Below are 14,891 nucleotides of genomic sequence, written 5' to 3'. Positions count from 1 at the left end.
ATGACCAAAATAACATTTTATCTTTTGAAAATTTTTAAAAAATTTTATTTTCCAAAATTTGAAATCTTATCCCCAAAATCCCAATTCCTAACTCTAAACTCTAAACCTTAAAACCTAAACTCTAAACCCTAAACCCTAAACTCTAAACCTTAAACCTTAAATCCTAAACCCACCCTTTAACTCTAAACCCTAATGTCTACATTAATTTACCATAGTGGTATAAACATTTATTTATTTCTTTTGATAAAACATTAAGTGCTATTTTTGTGATTTTTGACTTTAACTGTTAGTTTGGGAACAAAAACTTGATTTAGTGCTATTTTTGTCTTTTTCTCTACATTTATTATGAAAGGTGAAATGAAAAAAGAACCTGAACTGAAAACATTGCCCATATTAGTAGGCATATTTGTAGTTGTAGAGTCTGTAATTTACTTGCCCAAATGCTCACCCTTTAGATGTATATGAATTGTTCCTTTGCAGAGCATCATTTAGCATACATTTTTTTTTTAATTCTATACTTATTTATTTTGAGCAAAACTTTCAAATTCTTATAGGGATTATTCTTCTACTTATTATTTTTGAAAATTTGAAGAAGTTTGCTTACTTCGACCTTAGAAAGTGTTGTATTACAAAGATGGAGATAATGATCAAGAGGAAGTCTTGCACGCTAATATATTAGCTTACCTACAGCATATTATTACAATATATAATATAAGTTACACGATATTACAACATTTCATCGATGAGTTTGTTCTTCAAAGTTTCTTCTTTTTCTGAAAGTTTTTCTGTTTTTCCCAGAAGGCTTCTAAGCAGCTCTATCCTTGATAGTTTATTTCTCTCAGCTATATCTCTCTCATTTAGAGCCCACAAGTTCTCGAGCCTCGATCGGGAGTTGGACTCCCTTTCGTCATTTGTTGTTTTAGTAGCAACATTCTCTTCATTTGTTGTTTTAGTAGCAACATTCTCTTCATTTGTTGCTTTAGTAACAAGATTCTCCCCTTCGCCCTTTGATGACTTCACACCAATAGGATGAGCCATAGCTTGTTCCTCTACGTTACTTTTTGTATTAGAGCTTGAAGAAAATGTGCCCCCTTCATCCAATTTTGCTCGTTTTGAACTTCCATTACTCTTAGAACATTTAGAGATGTAACTATACCATTTTTGACTATGACGGAGCTTCCTCCATCCATGTTCAAGCGTGAATCTCTTTTTGCAATCGTCGAAGTAGAATTGGTATGCAACTTGGACAACATCATCTTCAGACTGGCCACTAGTTCTTTGTCTCAAAGCATGATCATAGCATTCAACAAACTTGTGAACACTATCATTTATTTTCTGCCACCTTTGCTTACAGTGACTGCTTTCTCGCTTTGGTAGACTTGCAGCGGCAGGACTTGATGAATAATATGCAGCAATTCTTTTCCAAAAAGAAGAAGCTCTTTGATCAACAGCCACAATTATATCTTTGTCTGTATTTAACCACGCATTGATAAGAACAACATCTTCAGCTGGGCTCCACTTGTATCTTTCCCTACAATCAATGGTTGTGATCTTAGTTTGGTTTGGATTGTCTTCTCCACCCACATTGGGTATTGTATTTTCGACAAACAAAAAAATCATTTAAATTTTTCATTTATTTTTGTTACCTTCTAACCGTAGATTCTCCATTATTTACGGTGAATGGAGTACTCGTAGATGCTCCATTATATACCGTGAGTGGAGTACTCGTAGATACTTCATTATATACCGTGACTGGAGTACTCGTAGATACTTCATTATATACCGTGAGTGGAGTTGCTCTTACAACTTGACCAAGTTCAACTGCAAACGCACATAACAAAACTCCCTCATCAATATCATCTTTTTGACGGTTCTTCAAATCAAACAGCAAATAAGGGGAAGAGAGAAAGAGAACAACTTATAAATTGGTCCTTTTCCTACACTTTCTCTAATCACTCTTACCTTCTTGAGATCCAATCTCCTGTAAGTAATGCTCTGCATCCAAGGCGGCCATGCACCCTGCACCATCAACAAGTTGTGATCAGTGTTTCTTGTGAAAGCTGAAATGAAAAACATTACACTTGAAAGGTATGCAAACTGGGTTTTGAAGGAGACAAAATCAACTTAGACCACCGAGAACAATCTGATTTCAACTTAGTCATCAGCGGTGAAAATTGCTAAATATGTCTGCTTCTTTTTCTAGAAGAGAACATTAAACCGGTACTGAAACAGTCTAATTTAACTTGCAGGCTCTCAAGATATCCCACCTAGAATAATACATGACCACTACAGTTTCTTCTAACAGAGTATTAGAATGAAAGTAAAGAGGCTTGCGCCGCCAAAAAGGCACAACAAAGGACCATTCTTTAGCAAACACAATACCATTTTGTTAAGTGAAATGATACACAAAACAAGTCACTCTGAGAACAAGACAGGGCCCATTAGACAAAAGCTCATGACTTCCTAACACCTAAGTACCAAATACTACTTAGAACAAGCACACAGCATTCTTGATTTCTAAACACTAACTCATACCAGTTCCTGCAGCTGTGACGGCCTGCCTGTACTTCTTATCTTGAACATCACCAGCAGCAAACACACCAGCCACGCTAGTCTTCGTAGTACCAGGCTTAGTCACCACATAACCATCTTCATCAAGCTCAACCTGCCCATCCAAGAACTTCGTCGCTGGCTCATGCCCAATCGCAAAGAACAATCCAGAAGCCTTCAAATCAGACACAGCACCATTAACAACATTCTTCACCTTCAAACCCCCAAGAACGCCTTTCCCGTTCTCATCTCCATACGCCTCAACCACCGAACCGTTCAAAATCACTTCAATCTTAGGGTTCGACAACGCTCTCTTCTGCATGATCTTAGACGCCCTGAACTTATCTCTCCTGTGGATTATATAAACCTTAGATCCATACTTAGTCAGAAAATTCGCCTCCTCCATAGCCGAATCGCCGCCGCCGATAACCACCAGAGGCTTATCCCTAAAAATCGGAGCAGCTCCGTCGCACACAGCGCAGGCCGAGATACCTCGGTTCCAGAAACCACCGGCGCCTTCACCAGATCCAGGGAAGCTGAGGCGCTTCGCCACGGCTCCCGTGGAGACGATCACGGCCTCGGCGAGGACGGTTCTCGTATTGGTGAACAGCTTAAACGGCTTCGAGGAGAAATCGACTTTGTTGACAGTCTCCGTGAAGATCTTGGCGCCGAATCGCTCCGATTGCTTACGGAACTTCTCGACGAGGTCGATGCCGAGGACACCGTCGGGGAAGCCGGGGAAGTTTTCGACGTCGGTGGTCGTGGTTAATTGACCGCCGGGGGCGATGTCGTTAGCCATCCATCCTTCGAAGAGGATAGGCGTGAGCTCGGCTCTAGCTGCGTAGATCGCTGCTGTGTGCGCTGCGGGGCCGCTTCCGACGATGCAGACCTTGGCTTTGTGAGTTTCCATGGCGGCGTGGAGAGAGCAGATCCGAGTAGAAAGCCTCTCCTCCTGCTCGCTCTGCTTAGGCCTGGGAGTTTTTAGTTTACCCTAAACGGTTGTCCCGACCTTAACCCGAACCATGAAATCTCATAGGAATCGTTACAAAAGATTATTGGAACGGGTCTTAAGAGCTGTGAATTGAACTAAAATAATCTAAAAAATATTTGAAATTAATTAAACGTATTATTTTTATATATGTTAAACTAATTTAGATATTTTAGAATATTTTAAAGATTTTGATACTTTTTATTTGTTACTTTTTTTAGTTTTCTTTTAAAAGTTTTAGATGATTTCAAATATTGTTTATAAACTATAATATGAATTGGAGGGAGTAATACTTTATAAATGTCTTAAAATAATGATATACGTATGTTTTAAAATAACTTTTACAAAATATAAATATTATTAAGATAAGGTAAATTGTTTAATAATAAAAATAATCTTCTTTAATTTTGATAAGAAAGAATTATTAAGTATTTTTAAAATATGAATTTTGAAACGCAATAAAAAGGCAAACTATGTCTAAATGTTATAATTAAATTTTAAGTGGTGTAGATTACAAACAATATTATATATTTTTATCGTTTTCTCTAAATAATTGACCAATATTTCTAGAAACCCATTTTAGTTTTATTGAGCTATAGAGACTCCAAATCCAACCGGTTCAACTCAAACTGAGTTTACATAATCATATCAGATAAAATGCCCTCACATGAGGTTCTGAGGAACAAATGAAGAGCAGATTGCTCAAATCTGTGACCCACTAAAGAGTTACAACTTGGCACAAACTCCAGAATCAAGTTCAACTGCAAACGCTTACAACTCTACTACTCATACTCCCTCATTAAGATTATCTTTTCCACAGTTCTGCAAATGACACTGCAAATAATAGAGAGAAGCTTATAAATGGGTCCTTCACCGACACCTTCTCTAATCACTTTTTCCCTCCTGAGATCCAATCTCCTGTAAGTAATGCTCTGCGTCCAAGGCCGCCATACACCCTGCACCAATCCGTAAGTTGTGATCAGTGTTGCATATGAAAGTGGAAATTAAAAAGATAAAATCACTGTCTAAAAAGGTATCCAAAAACTGGGTTTGACGGAAACAATATGATTTCAACTTGCTCGTCAGCAGTGAAGATAGCTAAATATGCCTGGTTCTTCTTGTAGCAAGATGAAAAAACTTTATATCGATACCTGAAATAGTCTAATTTTAACTTGCAGGCTCTCAAGACATCTTACCTAGATCAACTAATGACCATTACAGTGTCTTCTCAGTGTATGAGAATAGTTGAGAAGCTTCTAACGCCAAAAAATGAACCACTCTATAGGAAACACAAATCATGCCTACCCTACTCTTTGTTAAGTAAATCAAATGATATACAAAAAGTCACTTTGAGAACTTAAAGGGCCCATCATAAAAAGCTAATGACTTTCAACACCTAACTATCAAATACATTATGCTAATAGATAACAGCACACACAGCATATCAGATGCTGCTTCTATGATACATTTCAGTAATGATTTCAAAGGGTAAAAAGAGAAGCAAAGAACGAACCAGTTCCTGCAGCTGTAATAGCCTGCCTATACTTCTTATCTTGAACATCTCCAGCAGCAAACACACCAACCACACTCGTCTTAGTAGTACCAGGCTTAGTCACCACATAACCATCTTCATCAACCTCAAGCTGCCCATCCAAGAACTTCGTCGCCGGCTCATGCCCTATCGCAAAGAACAATCCCGACACCTTCAAATCCGACACATCACCAGTGACAACATTCTTCACCTTCAAACCCCCAAGAACGCCTTTCCCGTTCTCATCTCCGTACGCCTCCACCACCGAAGAGTTCCAAATCACTTCAATCTTAGGGTTCGACAACGCTCTCTGCTGCATAATCTTAGACGCCCTGAAGGTATCTCTCCTATGGATTATATAAACCTTAGAACCATACTTAGTCAGAAAATTCGCCTCCTCCATAGCCGAATCGCCGCCGCCGATAACCACCAGAGGCTTGTTTCTAAAAATCGGAGCAGCTCCGTCGCACACAGCGCACGCCGAGATACCTCTGTTCCAGAAACCACCGGCGCCTTCACCAGATCCAGCGAAGCTGAGGCGTTTCGCCACGGCTCCCGTGGAGATGATCACGGCGTCGGCGAGGACGGTTCTCGAATCGGTGAACAGCTTAAACGGCTTCGAGGAGAAATCAACCTTATTAACCGTCTCGGTGAAGATCTTGGTGCCGAATCGCTCCGATTGTTTTCGGAACTTCTCGACGATGTCGATGCCGAGGATGCCTTCGGGGAAGCCGGGGAAGTTCTCGACGTCGGTGGTTGTGGTTAGTTGACCGCCGGGAGCGATGTCGTTAGCCATCCATCCTTCGAAGAGGAGAGGCTTGAGCTCCGCCCTAGCTGCGTAGATCGCTGCCGTGTGCGCTGCGGGGCCGCTTCCGACGATGCAGACCTTGGTTTTGTGAGTTTCCATGGCGGCGGGAGATGAAGAGGAGGCGGAGGAGGTTAGAGACGGCGCGTTTAGAGCAGATCCGAGTAAGAAGCCTCCTGCTCTATTTAATAATGATTTTAATTGGCTGACAGAGATCCAACACATCTTCTACTCAAAAAGTTGAATAATTCGACCACCTTTATTTGAATTTACTTTTTCAGTTTGACCAATTATGCTTTAATAAAATATTTGTTTCTATAAGAAGAAATTGAAGTTTTCATATTGGGAATTATTGTTATATATGCAAGGATTTGGAACATCAATGTAACAAGAATAGAATCGTTTTGAATATTAAACATTGGGTTACCCCTTTCCTTACAAGCCAGAATGATATAATACTTTTCTTTATTTGAAGGAAGACAAATATCCTTCAGCACTAAACTGATGAAAATTTAATTATCTTCAACAATCATAAGTCCTAACAAAAGAAAATACAGTACAAACTTTTAAGTTTGTGGAAGCACCGTAGCCTAGTGGTTATGGTTCAAAGGCTTCTACACCCAGGTCTGGGGTTCAAATCCCAGACTATGCAATTTCTTGCAGATTGCACAGGAAATCCAGGTTTCAATTCCCGGAACAAGCGATTTATTCAACAATTATGCGATTACGGAAGAAAGGCTTACAAGAGTTTCTCAACATGGTGCAAGTAAATCCGGTCAGGCGTGATCTTCATAGGACGGCTCAAATGAGGCAGTTAGGCGTAGATCCTCATAAGGCAGGTAGTATTGTCGGTAATCGAATCGTCTTTGTAATCTTTCTCATAATTGTAATATCTAAATAAATCCCCGACAAAAAAAAAAAAAAAAAAAAAACTTTTAAGTTTCAACAAATCAAAATGATGTCCTTAACCAGATTTAGCAAACTATTAATTTGGTTTGTGTTCAATTTGGATCATTTCGTGTTCGTGTTCAGCTCTACCGAATGATAGCCAGTCCATCGAGGATGTTGTACATGCAGAACCGTCCGTGGTTTTAAGTGTTTCGGAGAGAGCTTCATCGTGAAATCATTATTCGTGAAGATGTTCATCAATATCGCATATGTTGCAGGTAGTTGATCATCATATGTAATAGATTTAAAGATTATATGATGATGTAATGTGTTACCCAACGTTAAAAAAAAAGAATGATAGGTAAAATGAAATAATCTGTTGCATTGAATTCTCCTGCTCTATTTGTTAATAAACCAGGAGCTCTTGTCTTTAGTCTACTGTCATATATGAGTATAAATTAATATGCATCATTAAGTTTTGATACCATCATAAGAGATGGATTGTATCATACAATTTGTATGGATCATATATGCTTTTCAATTTGCGATGATCGAGTCATCTTCCTGCTCTAGTTGATGGGTCATGCTACCAATGGTGTCGACTGGGCCCTCAGACCTGTCACCATGGAAGTTGTTTGAATTGCATGAATCTAATTGTAATCATGTCAGTTTTAGAAATCCTTGTGCTTCTGGATATCTAGATGTTATCGTTGATAAATGATAAGGTTGCCTTAATGATCATGCAGATAACACTCGTTAACATTTTAGCAAGTAGAAGACCAAACATGATCAAGGCTTTCTTATGGAGACTACACAAACACAAAGACGTGAGACCAAATGTAAATGAGAACACAAATACTAAAAAGGTTGTAGATTTGTGTTTCTTAATAGAAAATGTTTAAAGAACTTGTGGTACATATAAATGTTGATTTTTAAGAATTTAATCAAAGAGAACAGAGATGATAAACTAGATGACCTAATTAAAGTTATCCTAAAGTGGGTTCTCAGGTTGTGTTATGCTCTCAATCATATGATAATATACAGACAAAAGATCCTCACAACTACTTCTAAACATTCTTCTCCCTTCTCTCTTGGATCTGCAAGGCTTTGTTAAACTGTAAAAATGTTTCTAATCAGATTGCTCGAGTGGCACACGGACGAACAACTGGCCGTTCAGGGTCACCACAGCCGATGTATGATGAGGATCAATTCTTGTCGGTAAACTCACGACCTACATACAATTCAAGAGAAATTTAACAAAAATGTCACTCAACAATCTATATATAAGTGTTGAATTTGCCTAAGGAGCATTACCTTCTTGAAAGGAGTAGCTCCCCAGGGATTCATAGGGTTCTCCGGTTCGCCACTTATTACCAACCGCCCTGCCGGATCTGATTGGACTCGGACCTGTGTTATTATTTGCCAAGATAAGTTGTTGATACGTAACCAAAACAGAGAAGTACACAGATTCTGTTCCAAGTGTGTGAGTGAGAGAGCTAAACCTCTTCACGGACTAGTCCTGGGACTAATGCATACACCTCAAAGCAATCTTGCTGCGGATATTAGAAGAGAATACTAATTAATATAATATAAAAACTAATTTCTCAGATTTTCAAGAAAGTAACATACCGTCCTCTGTACGTTAATCTTTACCCAGTCAGCTGGTGGTCCAACATCAACAACTGTCACATCCAACCTAAGAAGATGAACAAAACGGAATCAGGATTCAAATGTGAAGTATCATCTCCCAAAAAACTCAGCGTACAAAACTAATAACCATACATAGGATTAGACATTTGGATGGAATGTTTTGCAACATGTTCAGTAGACGATAGCCTCTTGCGTTTAAGCAACCCTGATGATATTGTGAGAATGTAAGCAATAAACTGAGTCAAAGCTTCAATAATACAAATGGAAACAAAGATTTCTTCATCGAACAGAACTCATACCAGGGGATGTTCCTATCTGTTTCTCGCGCTTTTGATGAAGAACTAAATTCTTATCCTACAGTTACAAAATAGCGTGCGGTTCAGAAGATAATGACAACAACAAAGATGTAGAGTTGAAAGATACAAGATTCTGTCGGACCTTAAATGCAGGGTCATCATTAACTTCACCGTTCCCATTAAGACGCTGTGAATGCCAACCTTGCATAGCACGTGCTGCTGCGTCTCTCCTCGCTCTACCAGATCCAGAAGCCTGCATGACCGCAGGTTTAAGTTATAAACACACAAAACACTAATCATAAGAGGAAGATCAAACAAAAAACTTACAGACGCATAATATAATGTTCAAGAAACTTACCTGATTATCAATATTCATTGATTCTGGTTCAATAGCAAGGGGTATCTGTACTTCACCCACGTGGACTTTATGCCGCTCATATTCAAGAAGAGCCTGAAAAAAATAAAATAAGAAACGATATATAACATAACGTTACAAGATGTCAATGGATATTGAGGAAATATATCTCCAGAGGATTCACACTTGCTCTCTGTTCAATCATTTAAATTATCTTAAAGAGGGAAGTGAAGCATATAATCTCTCACCTTTTCGTAGAAACCTCGGAAAGTCCATGACACCGTTGTACATGTCCTGGCCAAGCAAGTGAGCAACTAATTTGAACAAACTCTTGGGAATATGCAGATAAAATCAACTAATAAGAAAAGAACAAGGCCAATGGTAAATGACAAAATTCTTCTTACTTTGGGGGCCTGAAAGACTCTCCTACTTGCCGCCATAGTTTGCATCCAGTAACCTATTCAAAATAAAGCATAAATTAATCATGCAAGAGGATGCAATGCAAAGGGGCTACATTTGCTCGTCAACAAAGATGCTATATCGTTCATCAGGCGCATTGACAGTGGGGACGTACCTTGTCATAACCGCCCAATCGAATCACAGCTCTCCACAACCTTGCGCCAAAGAAAATGAATGAAAATATTCAGCTTCCACTGAAATTCTTAAAACACAATAAGATGGGGGAGAAAGCTTACTTAAGGCAGTTTAGTCCCTCTCCATAAAATTTTGGAGGTTTGAAGTCCATGTTTCTCTCTCTAAAGAAGTGACCCAGTTCTTTCATAAAAGCAGCTTGATCCTCCTCCGTTCCAGATTCATAGCCCTCCGACGAATCATCCAACAGGAAAGAGCGTTTTGGGCTCATGGGCCTATCCAAACCAGGTGATGGCTGACCTATCTGATGGACCCCATTATTCAAACCACCACTTGCCCCCACTTCAGACTTCGTATCAGAAGATGCAACACGAGGACCAGGTTCATGTCTCACTGACGCACTCTCATTATCAGCATCACTTCCCTCAGGTACTAATACTATAGAATAATCTTTATTTTCAGCATTAGTAGGAGCCTCGGCACTGACATCGTTGTTATTTGGAGGGTCAATACTAGCATCAGTAACCAAAATAGAATCAGGGACGTCGACTTCCATGTCTTCCATACGTTCAGCCTCAAGTGTAGCAACTCCTTCGTTATGGTTAGGTGAAGTCTGGGTAGCCGGCAAGAAAGATAACCCTTTGTCACTGTCTCCCGAAACTCCAGCAGCCAACACATCAGAGTTTTGGTCATTTTCTGTCAAATTTTCAGTGGCAGACATGTCTGGCTCTTTTTCCACGTTTACTGAGGTTTCTATGAGAGGCTCGGATGGCTTATTCTCCAGATTTGACTCGGTCTCAGAAACAGGCACATCTGGCTCTTTTTCATTCTCCGTTGTGGTTCCTTCATCATGATCCACTGGCTCACTTACATGGTCAGCCAAGTTCATATTGTTAGCCTCGCCCTTGTCTAGCCTTTCATTGTTCTCCTCAACATCTTTGGTGTCAGTAGTTACTGGAGACTCGTTATGATCTTCTGAGGATATCATGTTATGTTCTTCTGCAGGTTTGTCCTGCTCCATTACAGTATCAGCATGATGAAGCGGTGATCCTTTGTCCTCCGAGAGTTTGGTATCAGGAGTGACTGTAATCTCGTTATGGTCTTCTGAGGATGCAATGTTATGTTCTTCTGCAGGTTTGTCCTGCTCCATCACAGAATTGGCATGACGATGCGGCGATTCTTTTCCCTCCGAGATTTTGGTATCAGGAGTGACTGTAACCTCGTTTTGGTCTCCTGAGGATGCCATGTTATGTTCTACTTCTACCGCAGGTTTGTCCTGCTCCATTACAGTAGCATGATGAAGGGGTGATCCATTGTCCTCCGAGAGTTTGGTATCCGGAGTGACCGTAGTCTCGTTAAAGTCTCCTGAGGATGCCATGTCATGCTCTTCTGCAGGTTTGTCCTGCTCCATCACAGTATCAGCATGATGAAGGGGTGATCCTTTGTCCTCCAAGAGTTTGGTATCAGGAGTGACTGTAATCACGTTCAACTCTCCTGAAGATGCCATGTCCTGCTCTTCTGTAGCTTTGTCCTGATCCGTCACAGTATTAGCATGATGATGTGGCGATCCTTTTTCCTCTGAGAGTTTGCTATAAGTTACTGTGGCCGTTTCGTCATGGACTACTGGAGTATCTTTGTCAACCATGACAGAATCTGTGTCTTGAATTGTGTCACTTTTCAAGACACCCGAACTTACTTCGCTGGACCCAATGTTCCGTTCAACATTGTCTTCCACAGTAGCCTTGCTTAACCCTTCTTCAGGATCAAGAGCCACTGAAGGAGGACTTAGATGCGGGCTAGTCTCTAATTGGGTATTCTTCTCATCATCAATCTTTGGTACATCATCATCATCGTCGGCCTCCTTTTCAGTGATCATGGGAGAAGGAGGATCCTTATGTTCGCTTACTGGATCTTCCTCTCCGACTGTCTCTCCTGGATTCTTATCCTCGGTTTCCAAAACAGTATCCTGACTTTGTTCTTCAGTCTCCATTCCCTTAATGGTTTCCACAACAGTATCCTGAGTTTGCTCTTCAATCACAACTTCCTTATTGGTTTCTATAACAGTATCCTGAGTTTGCTCGTCAGTCTCAGTTTCCTTATTGGTTTCCACAACGTTATCCTGAGTTTGCTCTTTAGTCTCAATTTCCTTGTCTGTGCCCTGTTCAACTCTCTCACTCTCCATTTCTGTTATCTTCTCCAATGCCGAATCCATTATATCAGCATACCTATACCAATTCACGCATACAAGAATTTTTTCAAATACGAATTGCATAGAAACAAAAGAAATGAACACAGGTTGCATTGAAGCTAATATATTTAGGTATACCCCCAAATCAGAAAAGGTAAATCTGGTACACACTAGAGAAGTACAAACAAGTTGGAAGTACAAACAAGTTGGAGCTAAGGAGAACATCTTAAAATGGGTTTATTGATCATTGGCCTTAGTAGGGGAGATAAATTCAACAAATCTACAAGATAAGAGATGGAGAAGCGTTTCAGCAGCATCAGTCTTTTATATAAACAAGAAATATAGCATAGTCCAAGTGTCAACGAAGAGGAAAACTCAAAGCAAAGAGACAAGTGAAGGCATAACAAAGCAAGAACCCATTTTCAAGAAAACGCAAAAAGGTTGCACCTTTGCCTTTTTGACTTCTCACATCTCTAAACTTCATTATAAACCAATGCTCAAATTTCATTTTAACAGTAGTAAACATATGCCAATAAAGCCTCTACATTTCGACGAGGGGTTAATAACAAACAAAGAAATTGAAATGAAAAAATGTCTATTTACGCAGTCAATTTCAGATTTCTAACAAAAGAATACGATTTTACAAAACCTCTACTCGCGAATTTCGGATTCGTTACAAATAATAAAAAATTGGGAATTACGAATACAAATCGAGAAGATACCTCGCGGAAGAAAGGGAAGAAGTAGATAGGGGGAGAGAGACGACAAGGTTGATGAATTTTCGCAGTGACTGGAAAACACTCTTTTCGTCGTCCTCCTTCCTCCACCGAATCACAAATTGGAACAAAGCTTTAGCGAAATCGAGGGTTTCAATTTGAACCGGTTTTTGCCCTTTTTTAGCTTTTGGGCTCACGGGCTTAACCTAATCTCGGCCCAATGTCTTCAGTGTCAATGGATACAACTTAATTTAACCTTCAGATATTATTAAATAATAATAATTTCGGGATTGTTGTGTTACTTACTTTTGTTTTTGAACAACTGTTGTGTTACTATTAGGTGAGTAATATTTTTTTTTTCCAACCGGATGATTTTGATTAATAATACGGGCCAAACCCAGTACAAAAACTCACACTAAAGCCCAACAAACCAAACGGGCAACCCCGATCCTCAATTGGGCCTAGACCTACGGCCCAACTTGAGAAACCCTAAAAACCTAAAGAAGGTAGATTCGGCCGCCTCGCAGATCCAATTTTTGATGCTTGGACACGTGTTGCCATCCTCACCGTCGAAGGTACACGTGTCACGAGGCCAATGCATCACCACCGCTTCCTATCAACTCCGTAGATCCAACCATCGAATCTACCGGTGAGTAATATATATACGACTGTCTTTTGGACAATATTAAAAATAAAAATAAAAATACTTATTTATATTAGACGTATATCATTAAATGGTACTTTAATTTTTTTTTGTTCTTTAATAAACTTATTTTGGTATCTTTTTATTTATGGACTATTTTGGTCAAAAAATTTCTTCAGGGTTTTCGATAAGATTTACCTTAAATATAAACACAATTATATATTTTTCACCTATAATAAGTTAATAACACAACATGTTATTAGTATAAACGTGTTCACATCAGCGAAGTTAAGTGAAGTTTAATTTATATTTAATTTATTTTAATTGTTTTTAATAGTATTATTGTTACGAAATGATTTACCTTAATAATATAAAACACAAGTATATTATATATTTTTCATCTATAATAACACAACATGTTATAACCCAACACTTAGGACATTTCCAACAATGACACAAAATTTAGTGTTGAAATTACACCAAATTTAGTGTTTTGGTGTCAATTTTTTTTTTGTCATCTCTAACAATAACACCAAATCTTACACCAAAAGTAATATTATATATTATTTGATGTTTTCAGTTTTAAAAATTCTATATTTTTATTATTTGTAAGTGATAAATAATAATAGTTATTTACTAATTTATTTTGAATAAAATAATAAAAATTAAATTTTTAATTATATGAAAATAAATTAAAAATACAAATAATATAATATTATTTATGTTTAATTACAAATTTGATAGTATTTGATCTATATTATTATATGAAACATACTAAAATATATTTTAGAAATTTTGTGTGATGAATATTATTACATCAAATGTGAAAAATAAATTTAAAATAAAAACAATACAATATATTTATGTTTAACTACAACTTTGATAGTAATTAAACTATATTTTTAAATGAAACATATTAAAATATGTATTTTAAGGATTTAGTGTGATGATTGGTATAACACTATTTACATTACACCAAATTTGGTGGGATAGTGTTAAATTTGATGTTTTGTTGGAGATAAAATCACACCAAATTTGATGTCTTGTTGGAGATAGTCTTATTAGAGCACCCGCAATAGTGTTACTCAAAGGGAGTCTTTAGAAAAAGTGTATTTTGATTTTTTTAGTATTATTTTTTTTTTCTTTATTAGATAAAAAATAAATAAATATCAACCAATCGCGGGTCGCCACATGTTGTCGGGATCCGCAAATAGTGCAAGGATTCACTAAGAAAGAGTCCTTATCTAAGAATTTTAAGGAATGAATCCTTAATTTTTAGTGGAGTCCATCGATTATTTAATTATTTTTTTTCTAAGGACTCCTTCTTAAGGATTCCTATTGCGGATGCTCTTAGTGATTAGTATAAACGTGTTCACACTGGCGAAGTTAAGTTTAATTTATATTTAATTTATTTTTATCATTTCTAGTATTATTACGAAATGATAGATTCTCTTCTCTGTGTATTTTTGTTTATAGATGGTCCATACGGTCTCACCAGGTCACCAAGTAGCGATCACAAAGAATCTTTGTAACCTAATTGGCTGAAGGAGACCACCAAGCAACTAGTTGATGTAGGAGCGGCTGAGAAAGCTACGCATTTGGCTGGGTAAAAAGCGCCACTTATTGGGTAAGTTCATAAATTAGTTAAAATTTTGAAAAACTAGTTATTCTAAGTTTAGGGAAGTTATCC

At 38.1% G+C, this 14,891-nt stretch overlaps 3 protein-coding genes across 4 annotated transcripts; all 3 read right to left on the bottom strand.

The window, feature by feature from the left end:
- Window positions 1-585: 585 nt before the first annotated feature.
- On the bottom strand, window positions 586-3,619 carry LOC106366384 (thioredoxin reductase 2-like). 2 transcript variants are annotated; one of them, XM_048739613.1, is made up of 4 exons: window positions 2,536-3,612; window positions 1,963-2,019; window positions 1,647-1,821; window positions 586-1,531 (listed from the first exon to the last, which is right to left on the bottom strand). In XM_048739613.1, the coding sequence occupies exons 1-4, from the start codon at window positions 3,458-3,460 to the stop codon at window positions 727-729; spliced, it is 1,962 nt and encodes a 653-aa protein (XP_048595570.1). In that variant the 5' UTR covers window positions 3,461-3,612; the 3' UTR covers window positions 586-726. The 2 variants fall into 2 exon arrangements, with proteins under 2 accessions (XP_048595570.1, XP_022548109.2); XM_022692388.2 differs by lacking the exons at window positions 586-1,531; window positions 1,647-1,821 and having other exon boundaries at window positions 1,949-2,019; window positions 2,536-3,619.
- Window positions 3,620-4,101: 482 nt separating this feature from the next.
- Window positions 4,102-6,310, bottom strand: LOC106366385 (thioredoxin reductase 2-like). Its single transcript, XM_013805987.3, has 2 exons — window positions 5,052-6,310; window positions 4,102-4,494 (listed from the first exon to the last, which is right to left on the bottom strand). Exons 1-2 carry the CDS (start codon window positions 6,097-6,099, stop codon window positions 4,424-4,426), a joined length of 1,119 nt encoding a protein of 372 aa, XP_013661441.2. The 5' UTR covers window positions 6,100-6,310; the 3' UTR covers window positions 4,102-4,423.
- Window positions 6,311-7,618: 1,308 nt separating this feature from the next.
- Window positions 7,619-12,722, bottom strand: LOC106366381 (AT-rich interactive domain-containing protein 3-like). The gene is made up of 13 exons (XM_013805982.3): window positions 12,565-12,722; window positions 9,759-11,879; window positions 9,638-9,677; window positions 9,468-9,520; window positions 9,312-9,357; window positions 9,067-9,159; window positions 8,851-8,961; window positions 8,712-8,766; window positions 8,545-8,617; window positions 8,392-8,458; window positions 8,265-8,315; window positions 8,077-8,169; window positions 7,619-7,993 (listed from the first exon to the last, which is right to left on the bottom strand). The coding sequence occupies exons 2-13, from the start codon at window positions 11,864-11,866 to the stop codon at window positions 7,892-7,894; spliced, it is 2,892 nt and encodes a 963-aa protein (XP_013661436.2). The 5' UTR covers window positions 11,867-11,879; window positions 12,565-12,722; the 3' UTR covers window positions 7,619-7,891.
- Between the last annotated feature and the right edge of the window lie 2,169 nt (window positions 12,723-14,891).

The sequence above is a fragment of the Brassica napus genome, chromosome A9 (assembly GCF_020379485.1).
Source record: "Brassica napus cultivar Da-Ae chromosome A9, Da-Ae, whole genome shotgun sequence".
Classification (NCBI taxonomy): Eukaryota; Viridiplantae; Streptophyta; class Magnoliopsida; order Brassicales; family Brassicaceae; genus Brassica; species Brassica napus.
Note: the sequence above shows the minus strand (reverse complement) of the source record. Positions and strands in the feature narration are given on the sequence as shown.